This window comes from Pseudochaenichthys georgianus, chromosome 14 (assembly GCF_902827115.2).
Source record: "Pseudochaenichthys georgianus chromosome 14, fPseGeo1.2, whole genome shotgun sequence".
NCBI classification, from domain to species: domain Eukaryota; kingdom Metazoa; phylum Chordata; class Actinopteri; order Perciformes; family Channichthyidae; genus Pseudochaenichthys; species Pseudochaenichthys georgianus.
In genome coordinates this window covers 20,680,029-20,698,024 of record NC_047516.1, presented here as the reverse complement: position 1 = coordinate 20,698,024, position 17,996 = coordinate 20,680,029, and the positions used below count along the sequence as shown (strand labels likewise).

Below are 17,996 nucleotides of genomic sequence, written 5' to 3'. Positions count from 1 at the left end.
GCGGGCAAAAATCCTTGATTATGCGGGCTAAAATCCTTGATTATGCGATTAAACATGCAGGGTTTTTATGTGATTTTATGCGGTGAAATTGCGGAAAGTTGCGAAAAATGCGGAAAGTTGCGAAATATGCTAAATATTTGTTTGGAAATATTGGGCTGACTTATTTATTCTTTCTCACAAATAACCTGCCACTACCGTTAAACCCCTTTACTATTCAATTAAACACTTTCAATGTTTATTTATTGTAAAAGCAATAGGGCTATTTTAATGACACTCTCTCTCACACACACACACACACACACACACACTACTCCGCCTCATTCTGTTTGCATTTACTTGTTCGTTATCTGACCAGCCTCAATCTTGTAGGCTTCTCACCTCGTTTCTTGTAGCCCTCGAAAGGGTTTTGGAGGTTGATGCCTCGGTGAACGTGAGTTGTTTGGCTTTCTTGTCCGCAGCAGCAGAAAGCATTTTCGAATACTTGAATGAATCAAAGTGGGTCGTCACCGTCGATTTTCTCTTATGCTCCAACACACAGTTGCACGGGGTGCAGAATAGTTTCCCCCCACTTTCGTGCAAGACATCGGGGTACTGCTTTGCCCGGTCTTTAGCAGAAATGTTCGTCGGAAATGAGATGGATTAGATTTTTTCATCTTGGTGTTCTCTCTCGTGTGAGTTCCACACGTTGTTTACCTTCTGTGATGCACGAGCTGATGACGTTGCGTCATCATCATCATCATCATCATCATCATCATCATCATCATCATCATCATCATCACTACTTCACGTCAAGACGAGTTAACTTTTTTTTGTTCAACTTTGTGTGGAAAAATGCTGGGATTATGCGACATTTTGATAAATATGCGGCCTTTTAAAAATCGCGTTTTTCTGGAGGGTCTAAACATTTATTGTCAAAGCATTTAATATATTCATTGCTATCAGGATGTTAGAGCATTCCATGACAAAAAGTGTTTCTGAAATAAATTACATACCCCACCTTTAAGTTCTATCAGAAACCCTTGAGATGTCCACAAATCCGTGGGGAAGTGGTGCTGCCCTTATGAAATGGAGCAATGTGGCATTGTCCTTATCGTCGTGATACACTTTGAAAATGCACTGTCAGAATACTGACTGATATCTTCTTAAGGATAGCTATTCTTAGCTCTCATTTAAGTTAAAAGAAAGGTCATGCTCAATATATTACTGCAATGTCTGATCCATACTAGTAACTGATAACATTGTTTTCTTTTAGCTAATACATTTAGACATGAGATAATTTGACAAGTATATCAACAGAATTACCTTAAATCCTTGCAAAACCTTTCTACAAAAAACATGTTTACAATCAACAGAAGTTTTTTAGTCTTAGATTCAACCAGAGTTTATTCTTATGATTTGCGCAAATTGGATGTAGTTGTATGAATCTCGAAGCTGCAGACAAATCATTTAATTATTTGATTAATTCATTAGAAGTCCAGAAATTTGACATTATATCTTACAGAAATTATGTTGCTCTTCCTTTAAAGGGCCCATGTCATGCTTTTCCGGTTATTACCCGTCCCCTTGTGTGTTATGTAGCTTTATATGCATGTAAACAGTCTGCAGAGTCAAAAACCCTCAAAGTACACCCTGTAGCGAGGACAACTCTAACAGTCTATGCTGCCTCAAAACGCCTCGTTTTTACTTCCTGGGTAGTACTCTGACGTATTTATTTCCGACCAATCAAAGCACACTGGGCTCACAGGGAGGGGGGGGGGGGCAGGAGCTCCAACAAGCCGTTTAGGACAGAGTGAATACACATACTCGAGATGCTGTATGAGAAACCAATGTGAGTTTGGAAAATTGCACAGTATAAATCTATTCTAGTAGACCTCAACAATGGAATTATGATCAGTAGAAATGGCCATGACATGGGACCTTTAAAATGAACTAATCAGTTAATTGGAGAACCTATTGGACTTACAATTTCCAAAGTTGCCCATTATTAATAATGTCATGTTTATTTTATCTCTTCATCCCAGTGCAAGTGACATTAACCACCAACAAGCACAGAGGACAACACTGATCATGTACAAGCCGTGCCTATGTCATTATTATACAAGACGGTGAACCGAGTAAGGGGAGAAAGAGATCTCTAGATTGTATTGTATGTTGAGTATGTTTTGACCAACAGATGGAGCTAAAAGGAGAGTATGGACATGATAGATATACAATTACTGTATACAGGATGTGTCTTCTTGGTTTTAGAATGTACTTTGTATGCGTTTGTGTCTCAGTGTCTTATCTTGAATCTTAAATGATCAGTTATGTTAACCAAAATTAAATGAGTCAATTCTCTAGCTTGGTATTTAGATCAAAGTCTATCCTCTTTGTCTCGTCAGTTAGTCCTGACCAATAGAATAAATAGTGATAGCTCTGTGGAGATTTTCTATTGCAAGAACCTGCTTTGCACCAGAGGTTTTTTTCGCCGCAAAGCGCTAAACATATGACTCGCTCAGTGTGGTTTCCTGTGAACATATGTCATCCTGTTGTCTGTCTCACAGGCTCTATCCCACTCTTTAACCTCAGTTTGCAGTCTACTCTTTCTGTCTTTGCTGAACCTCTCAATGGATGGTCTGATTGATCGTGATGAGTTTGGAGAGCTTGAACATGGCTGGAGGTGTCCTGGGAACGGCCTTCTCTCTCCTGCTTCTTGCCTCTATTACACAAGGTAATCCTAAACCACTGATGCTCGTGTAAAATCCCAGCATTCTCGGGATATCCACAATGGGTTTGTAATGTGTATTGGTATTTGTTTTGACATGCTATGTTAGCATAATGCTATGATAGTGTCTGCCTGCATTCCAGCAGACTTCAGTCTGTAATATCAACTTCAAAATGTAAGTGATTGTGTCTCTAACTTGTACTGCTTCCAATGTCTGATGTGCTTGACAGGGCTCCAGCAGGATGTTGACATTTTACATTATGAAAAGATGGAGGCAGTAGTGGGGGAGAATGTTACCTTACCCTGTATTATCCAAAGCAGTCCTTCTCTCACGATCGTAAGTGTTGAATGGAGAAAGAACAAGAGCGGAAACACAAAGCTGGCTGTGTACTCCCCAAATCTTGGACTCTGGAAGTTCTGGCCTAATGTCACCATGCAGAATGTGCCCAACGGCTCCTATCTACACCTTCATCATGTAGAAACATGGGACAGTGGTTTCTATATTTGTGAAATTGCGACTTTTCCTCTGGGGGCCATCAGGAGCGAAACAGAGCTAAAGATCAAAGGTAAGACGAAAAGCATGCGGAGAAGTTCCCAGTCAGCACATCATTTTATATTTAGTTACAAATGAGCAGTTCTATCTTATTGTTTAATGCTTATTTTTCATTTTGCTCTTGAATGCATCAGAGCCCATAAGCCAATATCAGCCCTTCTAAGAAAATGTATGTAATATTTGCAAGAACACATTTAAGAGCTTTGTTTCGCTCACTTATTTTCCCCTTATACACCTTCTTTCCAGCCTTAACAATGGTATGTTATGCACAAAATAAAGGGAGAAGACAATTCCAGAAGGTGCCATTCATGTGAATTGCATCTGATAATAATCCTTCTGCCACTTTCATTTTACAGCAGATGTTTGACATGCCCATGCTTGTGTTTTAAATCCAAATTCATCTCATATTTTCTCTCCTCTAGATGAAGTTAAATTATTGTGTGATGCGGAGAGCATTGTCGAAGTTCCTTCTGGAGAAAATGTGACAATTTCATGCACAGCGTTTCCTGCTGATCATTACAAGTGGACCAAGGTGATGGAAAATATAAAAACTATAACTCAGCCCACGATGAAATTCACTTAATTCATCAAACGTTACAACCCAGTCTCACGGCATTTCGTGTTCACCAACACGATTTTTATTCTATTGATTCGTGTTCACCAACACGATTTTCCCCTTTTCTTCGTGTTGCACAGCACGATTTTAAAAGCAATGTATTTCTACTGGTAACGTGTTTCGTGCCTGCAGCACGTCTTTTTCTCCGGTCGGGTCGTGGAAGACCGGAAGCTGTGTGGTTCATAAAAACATGTTCTTACTCAATATCAAGCCACAATTATTGCTTTTATTTTAAATCGTATAATATCGGACTTTTGTTTCCGTCTGTGAGGAAAATAAATGGGGCACAGAGCCTCAGGATACTGAAATCTGTATTTTTAAATCTTTTTTTCCTTATAATTTGTTATTCTTTTCAAAATAACATACTGTTATTTACTCACCAATAACACACAATTATCCTTGCTTTTATTTATTGGTTTAATTCCATAATCTCTGGCTTTTTTGGCGTCCGTCAGGAACTGATTTTCAAAATAAAAATAACCGAAACAGACGTAGGCATTTCGAGCGATTACCCAAGATTCTCAGCTATGGTTTAAGTTCGCTGATTGGATGTTTTAGCTGCAATGCATGCTGGGATTTGGTGTTTATATGATATGAAATCCAGACAATCCGCAACATTTTGTGAAACACAATAGCCAGCATGTAGTTCTGGGGGGGCATTCGATTCCAGTTTTGGATAGTCTGGCGTGGTTTCGTTCCATTTCAAACAGCTGTTTTGTTGCCACTCCAACATCCAATCGCAGGTTGCGTTCCGATAATCCAAATATCAGCTCCTAAATTCTAACCCTATCTCCTATTCCTTGACCTCTGAGTGAAACGTCACAGGGTTAAGGGATAGTGGATAGGAGAATTCAAAAGGACTTAGGAGAAGAGACTGCGGTACTTTAGAGAATCCGAATGCACTCTCACTATCCGACGTGTTTATGATGCGCCAGCGGATGTCATTTTGTGCGTCTGCTGCTGCTGTGGGGAAACTATGGAAACTACAGTTTTCTATACAGCGGACTACAACATGGATGTTTAATAAGAAGGAGGGACTACTGTAAACTCATCTAGAGACTCTGCACCGTGCTCTGATGCTGTTGCTTTATGCTTTATGAACATGGACAACAGAGAAACATATTCTTCATGACCAAAGTTGGAATTGAAATAAAAAATGAAAGTGAAACTTATGCTCGTCACCCTCTCCCTCCGGTCCACATTAATACCAATGATCCCAATACGTATGATTGTATGAACTATGAAAAGATCTTAAAGTTATTACAAATGTATTTATTATAAACGTTAGTCTTTAACACCTATCAATGTGTACATTCAAACATCTTTTAAAAGTTGAACAAACTCCACACAGCTCAGTAAAGACTGTGAAATGTTGACTTTATTTGATCATTTCAGTAAAAACTAACGTTCATATTTCTCTTTTTGATTATAATACTGATGAACGTTCAGAACAAATCACTTTGGCAACTTACCACATACGTTTTAAAATGCTTAATAAGCACCGTAACGTTCATGATATAATTTCTCGGTCATAATCGGTTGTTTCCGTGAACGGCCGACTGTTGAGTGACGGCAAATGCTGCGGCTGCAAGGCATTGTGGGGCAGCATTTTCTCCTCTCCTTTCGTCAAGGGAGGTCCAGTGGTGCCTAAGCTAAAGGAGGTTATAAAGGAAGTTTGAAACCTCCTTTCCTTTCATTTGGAGAATTGGAACGGCACTTATCATGGCTGCCACTGAGGGACCTCCGGGTCATTTCACTCCGTTAGGAAGGTTCCTAAGCTAAATGGACTATTGGAACGCAACCCCAGAGTTTGAAGATTAATCATGGGGACTGTAGTCCTAAACGATAGCTGGGGATTATGTGTAGTGTAGTGTCTTCGGCCATCCTAAACTCAGAAATGTTGACAATCGCAATGATGCTCGAAATGTCCCTTATAGGCCTACGTCTGTTTCCGGTTATTTTTATTTTGAAATTCAGTTCCTGACGGACGACAAAAAAGCCAGAGATTATGGAATTAAACCAATAAATAAAAGAAAGGATAATTGTGTGTTATTGGTGAGTAAATAACAGTGTGTTATTTTGAAAAGAATAACAAATTAGAAGGAAAAAAATATTTAAAAATACAGATTTCAGTATCCTGAGGCTCTGAGCCCCATTTCTTTTCCTCACAGACGGCAACAAAAGTCCGAAATTATACGATTTAAAATAAAAGCAATAATTGTGGCTTGATATTGAGTAAGAACATGTTTTTATGAACCACACAGCTTCCGGTCTTCCACGACCCGACCGGAGAAAAAGACGTGTTGCAGGAACGAAACACATTACCAGTAGAAATGCATTGCTTTTAAAATCGTGCTGTGCAACACGAAAAAAAGGGGAAATCAATAGATTAAAAATCGTGTTGGTGAACACAAATCAATAGATTAAAAATCGTGTTGGTGAACACAAATCAATAGATTAAAAATCGTGTTGGTGAACACAAAAAAACCATGAGACTGGGTTGAACGTTATTGATCACCTCTGATGTCTGATGTTTCTTAATGCTTCATAACCTTGTTTTATCCTAGAACAACACACTGGTTTCAGAGAGTGAATCTCTGGAGCTCTGGTTGGTGACTGAAGCTCACTCAGGGATTTATACACTGACTGTCATCACAGGAAACAAAAGTGTGCATAAAAGGTTCTCCATCACGGTGCTAACAGCAACCACAAGCCTGAGGACGGGTGAGCATTTCTCTCTGTACGGTGTACTCTATTTCAGCGTTTCCTCTGGGCCGAGTTATTGGAACAAAGAGCTGATACTTGGCTTTTGTTTTTATACTGAAGCTCACTCAATTTTAGGTTTTTATTTAGGATAAGGGAACAGATTCGCACAGCTATGAGAATGCACCAACTGTGAACACATTGGAAGCTTTAAGAGTGAAACTCGTCATTCTTTGCTGCAAATCAAATACCCTGCAGGATTAGGGTGAACACTGAATTAACTAAACGACTGTTTGTACAGTTGTAGATCATGAAACAACAAAACTGCATGTTGTCTGCCTTACACTGGTGATATAGCACTGTCTAGTTCTCTTCCTGTGTACGTTTCTCACTTTAACGTTAACACGTAGCAATAGGAACAAAAGAAAAAGCCACTTCTCAAACCCTGAGAACAAACACACTCAGCAGAGTCACAACAGAGTCTATACACCGCGACATGGGGTGAGAGCACAATCTGTTGGACACATTTGAGTAGTACAGCCCGGTGACGGTTTGGAATAACACTGAGAATACTGACTAAATGTACTCATCATTAGTTAAGTATATGTGTATAATCCATACCATACTGTTGGATTTGCCCCTGGCTTCAGGCTCCAGGTTTTTTAATGACCTCTTCACCTTATTTTACCCAATGATTACGCACAGAGCTCATACATGCCATGTGGGTCCATTTCAATGATGTATTAAATGACTACGTATTTCGATAGGGATTAACTACAATACTTATAGTTTCAACCCAATTTAGGTACAAAATAGGTACGAAAAACAAAGCCAGATTGGAGTGTCTTATATTTCTTTGTTTAAACCTTCGCAAGAGAACAACTGAGCATATTTCCCAACATATTAAACCATATTAACAGGAACTTAATGTAAAAGATGTGTCTTTTAATCCAGTTTCCCATGTCAGGTATTTCTTTTCTCACAAGTGAGAGCTGTGCAGGTCCAAAGAAAGAATGTTATTTGATGCAGTGACAACATCAAAATAGTAGAAAACATTTTTGCCGACAGCATGTCTACCGTGGTGTTTTGCTACTTTCAGATCTCATGACAGCTCCACCACAGTCCAATGTGACCGAGGAGGGTTTGATCACATCACCGACCACCCGGAGGCCAAATATTGATGGCAATGTGACTTGGACCATGAATATGAGCACTGATATAACAGATGATCCCAACTCTAGAAATGTCACAGATGGAGCGCATATGACCCATTTAACAGATTATACACATATCAGTGTCACGTCATCCCCTGTCACACACACTGACAGCTATCACTTTAACAGCTCCACTGATCAGGAGATTAACAGCACTCACAATCCAAACACATCCACTTTTTCTGACCAATCAGTGGCCAGCAATCCAACCACAACTTTAAGTAATGGTAATAAGGTGTTCAGATCAACACAGGAGACAAAGAATGAGTCCATGGGAGGCAATCCTGTTGCCACGCCAACTCCGAACACTGGAAATACAACGGTAGTCATTGAGGATGGAGGTAATAATTACTTTGTGTATCACAGTTTATTGATTTTGGAAAATTGTTATTTTGCTCTCTTTCTCTAATTTAAAATGAACATTTCAAGGAAAACCATGTGCCCTTTATCTACCGTACAACAAATACAGTTTAAATAAAAATAAAATAAAATAATTGATAATACTAAACATGCACTTTGTCTGGGACTGAGAATTATCAACAGCCCTTTGTTTCCCTGAAATAGGCTTTAAGTAGTGCTCTAAGACTGTGGCACATTAGTCTCTTTGGGGTCTGCGTGCAGTGTGGTTATCTTTGTCTGTGGCAATAAGTGAAGTGAGCTACAGCAGTGTTGGAAAATTAAAAGTAGAAATGGTTTAAAAATGAATACAGACCAAAGACCTGAATGCTCGATAGGCAAGACCTACTTATAAACCTTCATATGAAGAACTTCTGCAGTTTCTTTGCCTTCAGCTTCTGAATTCTTATCACATGCTGAGGCTCTGCAGATACCAGTTCTCTCTGCCTCGGGCCAGATGCCCTCACAGGGTAGAAATGTCATTAAAAAGGAGACAACTTCTTAACGCGGACAGCTCAGTGGGAGGACAGCAAAACACACTTTTCTGCCTAAGGCACAATGCTTTTTTATACTGGACATCTATTATCAATATATTTATTTTAAATGTTGCTGTTGCTGTTCTCCTTAATGACACTTTTTCACTTGTCTCTCAGATTTTGGAGGTTTACAGAGTGATGTGTTGTTGGCGCTAATCATTGTTCCAATCCTACTACTGATCGTTTTGGCTGGCTTTCTCTACAGGAGAAAAATTAAAAGGGAAAAGTAAAATGTTCATTACCTATCCATGCAACCATCGTTTGCACCTGCGACCGAGTACAACTGATATCTCTCTCTTACAGGCACACTTTATCCATCATATCTGCATGCTTTTTAGATACAGCTACCAATCTTTGCCAATGCAACCTGTCTCTGTCTCTCTCTGTCTCTCTGTCTCTCTCTGTCTCTCTCTCTCTCTCTCTCTCTCTCTCTCTCTCTCTCTCTCTCTCTCTCTCTCTCTCTCTCTCTCTCTCTCTCTCTCTCTCTCTCTCTCTCTGTCTCTCTCTCTCTCTCTCTCTCTCTCTCTCTCTCTCTCTCTCTCTCTCTCTCTAGGATGGATCTACCGCCTCCGTTCAAACCACCTCCTCCGACGATCAAGTATACAGCTGCAAGACGTCATGATATTTACACAGGGCCCTTGCTCACTTCAAGGTGTAACTCTGTGATAGAGCCTAAAGATATGAAACAAATGTTCATGGATATTTAATGCCTACTATATAGCGGGATGAATGTGTATAGTTTGCATTCTGTAATTGTTGGGATATAGTGAACACTCTGATTGTCACATGCGAAAAATAAAAATGTAGGTGTTTAGGTCGGTAATATCGAACTGACGTTACAACAAATTTGCAGGCAATTGTACAAACAAGGGCTGTGTTTTTATGTAGGCTGTGTTATTTGTTATTGTATATAAATTAATTAAATAATCTAATATTGTCAAAGAAAGTTGACTTTGAGCTATTACTGGCTATTAACATTTCACTCTGTCATATTTGCAATAACACTGTATATATTCACTATTACGTTCTAATAAAGTCACATTTACTGTATTTTATGTATCCTTGAGTTTGTTTTGAACCAAAACTGTCTGAACTATATTTGTGCTGTTCTCGTTTTCAACGTGTGGATATTGAAACTTAACAACCAGCTAAACTTTCCTCAAGGCAAGGCAAGGCAAGTTTATTTATATAGCACTTTTCAACGCAAGGCAATTCAAAGTGCTTTACAAAAAAAAAATGAAAGACATTAAGCATTAAAAAAGAAAAGCTAATAAAATAAACATTAAGGAAAAATACATGGATAAAAGTTACAGTGCAGTCTAAAATATGAATAGTTCAATTAAACATTACAAGAAAAAGTACATGGATAAAAGTTACAGTGCAGTTTAAGATATGAATAGTTCAATTAAAAGCAGCGACAAAAAGAAAAGTCTTCAGCCTGGATTTAAAAGTAGTAAGAGTTGCAGCAGACCTGCAGGTTTCTGGGAGTTTGTTCCAGATATTTGGAGCATAATAACTGAACGCTGCTTTACTATGTTTAGTTCTGACTCTGGGGACAGAAAGCTGACCAGTCCCTGAAGACCTGAGAGATCTGGATGGTTCATAGTTTAGCAGGAGGTCAGTAATGTATTTTGGGCCTAAACCATTCAGTGCTTTATAAACCAGCAGCAATATTTTGAAATCTATTCTTTGACACACAGGAAGCCAGTGTAAAGACTTCAGAACAGGAGTGATGTGATCCACTTTCTTAGTGTTAGTGAGGACTCGAGCAGCGGCGTTCTGAATCAGCTGCAGCTTTCTAATAGATGTTTTAGTGAGACCTGTGAAGACACCATTGCAGTAGTCGAGTCTACTGAAGATAAAGGCATGGACAAGTTTTTCCAAATCCTGCTGTGACATTAGTCTTTTAATCCTAGATATATTCTTTAGGTGATAGTAGGCTGATTTAGTAACTGTTTAATGTGACTGTTGAAACTCAGGTCAGAGTCCATGACTACACCTAGATTTCTGGCTTTATCTGTTGCTTTGAACATTGCAGACTGAAGCTCAGCGCTAACTTTTATACGTTCTGCCTTGGCTCCAAAAACCATTACCTCAGTTTTATCTTTGTTTAATTGGAGAAAGTTCTGACACATCCAGTCATTGATTTGTTCAATGCACTTACTCAGTGTTTGAATTGGAGCATAGTCTCCTGGTGAAATTGTTACGTAAATGTGTGTGTCATCTGCATAGCTATGGTAACTTATTTTGTTGTTCTTCATTATCTGAGCCAGTGGTAGCATGTAGATGTTAAAGAGAAGAGGCCCCAAGATGGAGCCTTGAGGAACCCCACATGTCATATTTGTCAACTCAGATGTGTATTTACCTATAGAAACAAAGTTGTTTCTATCCTTTAAGTAGGATTTAAACCAATTTAGAACTGTTTCCGAAAGTCCCACCCAGTTTTCCAGTCGGTCTAGTAATATGCTGTGGTCAACAGTGTCAAACGCAGTACTGAGATCTAATAATACTAACACTGAAGTTCTGCCACTGTCTGTGTTTAAGTGGATGTCATTAAAGACCTCAGCATCATTCCTCCAAGTAACAGGCAGGTGTTGTATTTGGCAGAGATTTTAATGGTAAGAAGTGTGAAACTGAAACAAAATACATTTCTCCATAAGTACACATAAAACAATGATATGTTCTTAACATTTACAGAATAAATGTACTTTTTACATATGCGATGCAACATTACACAGCATTATGTAACACACTATAACACAGCAACAAGTTCTTACAAAAATTATAATTATCCTTACTACAAAATTATATTACCACAAATAATATCAAACACTTGTAGCTAAGATAATAATTAGTAACTTGACTTACTGATAATGACACGTTTAGGGCTTAGAACAAAGGATGGATGGGATTCTGGAGCGAGTGCTCCCATTACATGCTTATTGCATTAGTGTCCATGTGTAAAAGGACTTCCTGGAACTTAAGGAAGTGGTCATAGCCACAAAGGAAGTGCCATCTCTTTCAAAGTACATTTCAAAATAAAAGCTGCCTTCTAACTGCTAATACATTCCAAGAGGCCCTAATTTAGCCTTTTCCCTTTCATGTAGTATGTTATTTAGCTTTTTGTGCATTTCAATGGTCAGCAAAGGCTAAGCAGTTGGCCAATCACAACAGAGCCGGTCAGCTAACCAATCAGAGCAGACTGGACTCTGGTTTCAGACAGAGGGTGAAAAGAGGTGCTGCAGCACAGGCAGTATGAGAAAAATAAAGAGCTTTTTGAACATTAAAGCGTGTGATCATATCACAGTAGAGGCACTCAATACAAATATGAAATTGAGTATAAGCATTAAAGGGGCCTTTTAAAGCAAAGTAATAGTTTAGTATTAGTAGTAGTTCAAATGAGTTATGTCAATCAGCTGTTTGCTGTGGGATGGAGGGTTTGTTGCCCAGTAGCCCAATGATTTCCTCCTATGCAATTCTTCATTGCTGATTGACTGACAATATCAAAGAGTCAAGACCCCGTTGTCTACGTGTGACACTTGAGTTTACAAAGTGGGGCTTAAACCACAAACCACATGGGCTAAATGGCTAACACGAAGAACAACCACTGGTTAGCATTATACACAAAAAGGAAGTGATATAGCTTCTCATATTTCTGAGAGTTTGCTGATTATATAAAACATGTTTTATTCCTGTGTGTTGATCATGTCTTTAATCATTCAAATGTAGTTTTTCCTTTTCAGGTCAAACTAAGAGGACCCTGCTAAATTGGGTTGGTCAGTAAAACAATATTTCACACACACACATAAACACACACACACACATGCACACACACGCATTCACTTGTGCATTTGGCTGTGCTGAGAACGCTTTCATTCCTGCTTTTTTTTCAGATTTTCCGACCACAGTAGCAAAACCACAATGTGCTTCGCACGCAAGCTGTAGCTACATTCTTAATACTGAAGGCCCGTGCACATTAACAAGAATTATTACATAAACGCTTTGTTTTAATCTACCCAAACCAAATCTACATGTGTGCCTGTAAAAGTTAAAAAGTGTGGTAACAGCTCGAGACTTAGTGTTATTACTATTATTACTAGTGTTAAGTTCAGTGAGGTGTGGCAAAAAATAGGGATGGAGTTTTTTGTATTTTGTATTTATTTATTAGATTCAATGACATTAGAACATAAGTAAAGTACATATGTGTCTGTCTTTTAAAAAAAGGTGCATTGTTTTTCTTCTACTCATTTGTTTGTGTGCAGACATGTTCCTATTAGATTAAAAGTATTGAAGTCTTAACAGAAATTATAAACCATTAATGTGGCAATCTATTTGATATCCTAATGTACCTCACAATGGGATTGAGACTGGGTGCCTCAGAATGAGGTTACGTTGCTTCCTGTTTGTAACTGAAGAGTAGTTTTCAAAGCACTGTGTCAAAAGAGAGGTAACTAAGGCAAAGTATAAATAGACGACAGGCCCACCTCACTCTCTTAACACGGTGATGTGTCGTAGACTCAGATACGTCGTTTCAGACAAACAATCCGTTTGGTTTGAGACGGCTGGAATATGGAAGGTACGATCACAACTATCTTTTTTTATAAGATTCAGATTTATAAACTTGTATCTACTATTCCTACATTGTACATGTGCTGATATTCTATCCCTTAGTGTGTTTCGACTTTCACCACAAAAACGCTAAAGCGCATTTAACAGAATGTGGTGTTACTTGTGTATGTTAGGTTACACGCTCTGTTTATTGACTCTTAGTATACACACATAACTTTTTGTTTTACATTGTGTTAATGTCAAAGTAAGCACATTGATCAAACCATGTGTAGCATACTTAATCATTTTAAAGCTTGTGAACTGCAGTATATATAAATATTATGATATAAAGATTAGATATTATTAACAATAATAAATACGTTTTATATATGTTTCTCATATTTGAGAGAATTGGTAATAACAATTTAGCTTGTGTGATATATTTTTAAAGCCGTCTTCAAATGTCTCATATGCAGTAGCACCCTGTAGACACTTTAAAGTTAAAGTCATATCATTTAAATGAACAATAGCTTCTTTGTGTCTATGGTTTTTACATCTTAAAAGGTCAGGGATGGGATTTCCCAGTCTCTGAGAAGCATTTGATTACATCTGTGCTTCGTGCACAAATAATGACGCAAATGTTTTTTCTTTTCTGTTTATCATTGAGACATACTGAAGGAACAAACTGTTGTTAGCAGATAACATTATGGACCATTAGTTTCGCACACTGACTTAAAAAGTTTAAGATGTTGATAGTGGTTTTGTCTTTTACAGGTGAAGCGGTAGCTCTGGCGCTGTTATCTCTGGCCTTGTTGATCTCTGTCTGTCTCAATGTCTTCTTCTGCATCAGACAAAAAGACACTTTGTGCAAAGGTATGGTTGCATTTAAAATGTTTATTAAATTGCTTTGTTACTTTTTTACGTGTTTACCATAACTGTAAACCTCTCTCTGCTTTTAAAAGAACAGGGCCTTTATAAATGTATACATATTGTGTTCCAACAGACACGGACGAGTGCTGCTTCAGAAATACTAATACAGGAGCAAGGTATGCGTTGGCTTGCGTGCATGTCAGCCCATTATAAGTGCAATACAATGAGAAATAATGTATACAAAGGGCATTATTTGCTGTACATCTACGAATGACCTCTTATTATAGAACTAACCTGTGATATGTTGTTGAAGCCCCTCACAGGATGAAGGGCATTATTTTCATGAACACAATCACGAAGAGCTGCAGGAAAATCCAATCTACGGCAACATCAGCTCAGACAGAGGAGGTGAGAGCAAAGCCAGACGTCAATTTGTATATAACATAACGATATAAATAATAACATTAGTCTCTGAATGACAAGCATGACACAATATATATCTTTGTCTGTGATACTGTTTGATTACACAATTAATTTATGTTAGAATCACCTTTATGACTATTTCCTTTTTGCTGTATTTGTAGGCAGTATATTTGATCAAATGTATTATATCAGTGTGTATCATAACAAGTTGAAAGGATCAATATCATGCAAGCTTAAGATAGATGTATAAGTCAATGCATCCAAAAATGTTTACTTCCTTTTCAACCACAGTTCAAAATAGTTAGATTTCCAATATGTTGTAATTGATTCTAGATCCTTCTCTTTTCTATTTAACGTGACTCCATATGTGTGCTCATTACAAGCCGAATGACTTGTGTTCAGATTCTGTCGAGGTTTGCTATGAGACGATGACCATGGAACGCGCAACAGATCGCATGAAGGTAATTGAAAGTGTGACAGAATAACGGCAAAAAAAGGAAATATTTTGAACGTGCTTTTGTGAGCTGAGGTGCAAAATTCAGTTTTCACCCCGTTGATGTTATTTATTTGCACGGGTTATTCACACTCGTACATGTGATATCGTGTGGATTTCATGCTCGGGTAATGACATCTTTAAACCTCTCTTAAGCTTTGCATCTGCAATACGCATGATAAAATGTGAATGTATCGGGTACTAATGTTGCCTAATAATATTCTAAACCGCTTTATTCGCTTTTACTACTTTATTTTGTTATTATTTTATCTATGTATGAATGCTGCGTGTCTTTGTTGTATGTTGTCTATTCTGAATGTATTGATGGCACCTAAAAAAGGAGTAGCTTTACTCTCTTCGTTGTACTTCTACAATAAATATAAATGCGTCTAAAATGTGCAAATATAGTATTCTAGTATTTATTTTTATTGTAGGTCTAGTATTCGTTTTATTTGTCCCCGAGGGGAAAATGGGTTGCAGCACATCACAAAGGCATTTAAAAAGATAAGACAATATGTCACTGACAACAACATAGACCCAGATTAAAACAAACAGACATAATAAACCCAGATATCGGCAGACATGACAAGGGGCCTATAGGCCCTCATTTGCGAAATAGGGGGGACAGGGCCAGACCAGCTGGGTAAACAGTGCGTGTGTTGCAACTATAAATACATATATAACAGCATTGTATTTAAAAAATACACATGCAGACCTGTTTAAACCCATGCTGAGAGATTTGCTTTCAAAGCGGAAGGCAGCTAAACCCTTTGAAGTTGTGGTCAATTTAACTCTGAACCAATGCACAGAATAAGGCACATGGTGTTCTAAAAATAAACTAGGCTTACAGAAATACATGAGAGTTAACAACCACAAGACCTAGAAGATCACACCGGTGTTTACTGCTGATGCTTTGTTTGGTTATCTACGCAAACAGCATTTCACTAACCCATGTTTTCTCTACTGTCTTAAACCAGTCCATAGCGCCTGACCTGAATTATGCCTCATTGGATCTTAAGTTGGTAAAGAAACGCATGAAGAAGAATCGCCATCAGCAAGGCCCCACTCAGAGAAGAAGCAAACTTCCAGAGGAGCTGCCGGGCCACCTCACTCCCACCCTGAATACTTTCTTAGAGGTGGAAGCAGACATGGATGCTCACCTTCCTTCCAGAAACACCAGCACCATGGTTTCACACAGCAGCATCTACCTGAACAGTCAACAGATAGCCCAGGAGACAGAGGAGCTGGAGAGGGACAGGGGTGCAAACATAGAGAGGGAGATCGTGGGTTGGGGGGGAATAAGAAAGGGGCAAAGTAGAGAGTGGAAAGGAGAGCAAGAGTTTGAGGGAAGAAAAGATAGACATGATGCTAATGGGGTTGTATGCACACAGCTTTCAGAAGTAGAGGCTATTCAGAACAGCAGCTTTAGCCATGATAGTGAACATCAAGATTAAGATTCAAGTGTTTGACCTACCTAAGAAAAGCTAACTGACCATTATTGTGTCTGAAAGAATGAATGAATGTTACCTTCAATATTTAACAAGCTTTTTGCGCAATTTCCTCTTTGATGTAAATACATTTGAACTCTCCAGATTGAGCAACAGAGGAACAAAAGGTGTACATCTCTGTGCAGCGGAGGTACAACACTGAGAATAAAGAAAGAAATGAAACTCAGTGTGTGACATTTAGAGGTCAAGGACCCAGTGGAAATGTATATGTTTTGAAAGACAAGGAAGACATCACAACATCACAGGACATGGAATATCTTTCACTGTTTTGATGTCTCATAGCAGATGTCTCAGAAAGGTGTGAAGGAAAGCAATCTAACATTTGTTTTCCACGCTATAGGCGATATAACAATATACTTGCCTATGCACACGTAAATCTGCTTTTCAGTTATATTACCATAAATTATACAAATGAACATGAAGATTTGATTAAAGGTTGGAAAGTAAAAAGCGGAAAGCTAAGTGAGATACTAATAATGTCGTTTTATTTTCCCTGTGGGCATATTGTAGGAAATGTCACCCACAGAAGATTTCCCACGTCAACGTTACCATTATGGTCATTACTTTTAGGATTGATTGCACTCAAGAGCTAATGCGCCATCTGCTTAAATGATTATTTCCCTCTCTTGGGAAGGATAATTTACTGCACTGCTTCCTGCTGAGGGAGCTGAGCTCTGAAGTGAACTCAGCAGTCAGAGGTCCGCAGTATACTAACTGTTCGATGACAGCTTTGCAATAACTCACCACGGCCTCCCACACCTCTATGGATTCATTTTTGGCTTCACTATTGCTGACAAAGCAGCATAAAAAGTGAAATAGCAAAGCATTATTCATATCTGCCTAAAAGCGTGTTAAATACTTGACTAATGCTTCCGTAGAGACTAGCACTTTACATTTGTTTCAATAAAGTGTTAATGAGCAGAGTTTTATCATGAAACATAAGGACTACAGTATAGTCTGATTTAAACAGTCGCCAAGAATCCTTTTACATTATTGCATCAGTCTAGCATTCTCTTAATGCACAGAAAACAAATGACAGGAAAGGAGGGGGGTGGGTGACATGTGATAAAAGTCCCATGGCTGACATGAGACATAACTGTAACACCTGTCAGGTCACACCAAAAAGTAATGGAAAAGTGACTAACATTGAGTCACCAGTGTGTTTTTGATCTGCCACCCTATGGCTAACAAGACTAACTACATGCTTAATTAATTAGAAAAGGTCATATTGGTCATGATTGATTACGGGAAGATTCCGATCATTTTTCAAAAGCATTAAAGCCTTATGCTTTAGGATCCAACCATCTCCTTCCAATATGGGCTTGCACACCAGAAATAAAAACAAATTTCATATTGTGTGTGAGGTCTGAAGGCCTTAGTGCAGTGGTGTCAAACTCAAGGCCTGTGGGCCGAATCCGGCCCGCGACCTCAT

General features: G+C 38.5%; 2 protein-coding genes across 4 annotated transcripts; both read left to right on the top strand.

Moving 5' to 3' along the window:
- The first annotated feature begins 2,605 nt into the window (after positions 1–2,605).
- LOC117458773 (nectin-3) lies at positions 2,606–9,772 on the top strand. Of its 2 annotated transcripts, XM_034099433.1 has the most exons (7): positions 2,606–2,710; positions 2,935–3,270; positions 3,680–3,789; positions 6,441–6,597; positions 7,676–8,131; positions 8,840–8,948; positions 9,276–9,772. In XM_034099433.1, the coding sequence occupies exons 1-7, from the start codon at positions 2,629–2,631 to the stop codon at positions 9,427–9,429; spliced, it is 1,404 nt and encodes a 467-aa protein (XP_033955324.1). In that variant the 5' UTR covers positions 2,606–2,628; the 3' UTR covers positions 9,430–9,772. The 2 variants fall into 2 exon arrangements, with proteins under 2 accessions (XP_033955324.1, XP_033955323.1); XM_034099432.1 differs by lacking the exon at positions 8,840–8,948.
- Positions 9,773–13,213: 3,441 nt separating this feature from the next.
- LOC117459028 (uncharacterized) lies at positions 13,214–17,157 on the top strand. Of its 2 annotated transcripts, XM_034099858.1 has the most exons (6): positions 13,214–13,298; positions 14,045–14,143; positions 14,274–14,316; positions 14,454–14,548; positions 14,966–15,024; positions 16,034–17,157. In XM_034099858.1, exons 1-6 carry the CDS (start codon positions 13,292–13,294, stop codon positions 16,508–16,510), a joined length of 780 nt encoding a protein of 259 aa, XP_033955749.1. In that variant the 5' UTR covers positions 13,214–13,291; the 3' UTR covers positions 16,511–17,157. The 2 variants fall into 2 exon arrangements, with proteins under 2 accessions (XP_033955749.1, XP_071061569.1); XM_071205468.1 differs by lacking the exons at positions 13,214–13,298; positions 14,045–14,143; positions 14,274–14,316 and having other exon boundaries at positions 14,463–14,548; positions 14,947–15,024.
- The last annotated feature ends 839 nt before the right edge of the window (positions 17,158–17,996 follow it).

Coding starts and splice junctions, on each gene's coding strand:
- LOC117458773 (XM_034099433.1), top strand. CDS start 2,629: ATGAGTTTGGAGAGCTTGAACATGGCTGGAGGTGTCCTGGGAACGGCC. Junction 2,711..2,934: donor TCTTGCCTCTATTACACAAG/GTAATCCTAAAC, acceptor TGTGCTTGACAG/GGCTCCAGCAGGATGTTGAC. Junction 3,790..6,440: donor ATCATTACAAGTGGACCAAG/GTGATGGAAAAT, acceptor GTTTTATCCTAG/AACAACACACTGGTTTCAGA.
- LOC117459028 (XM_034099858.1), top strand. Junction 14,317..14,453: donor AATACTAATACAGGAGCAAG/GTATGCGTTGGC, acceptor ATGTTGTTGAAG/CCCCTCACAGGATGAAGGGC. Junction 14,549..14,965: donor CATCAGCTCAGACAGAGGAG/GTGAGAGCAAAG, acceptor ACTTGTGTTCAG/ATTCTGTCGAGGTTTGCTAT.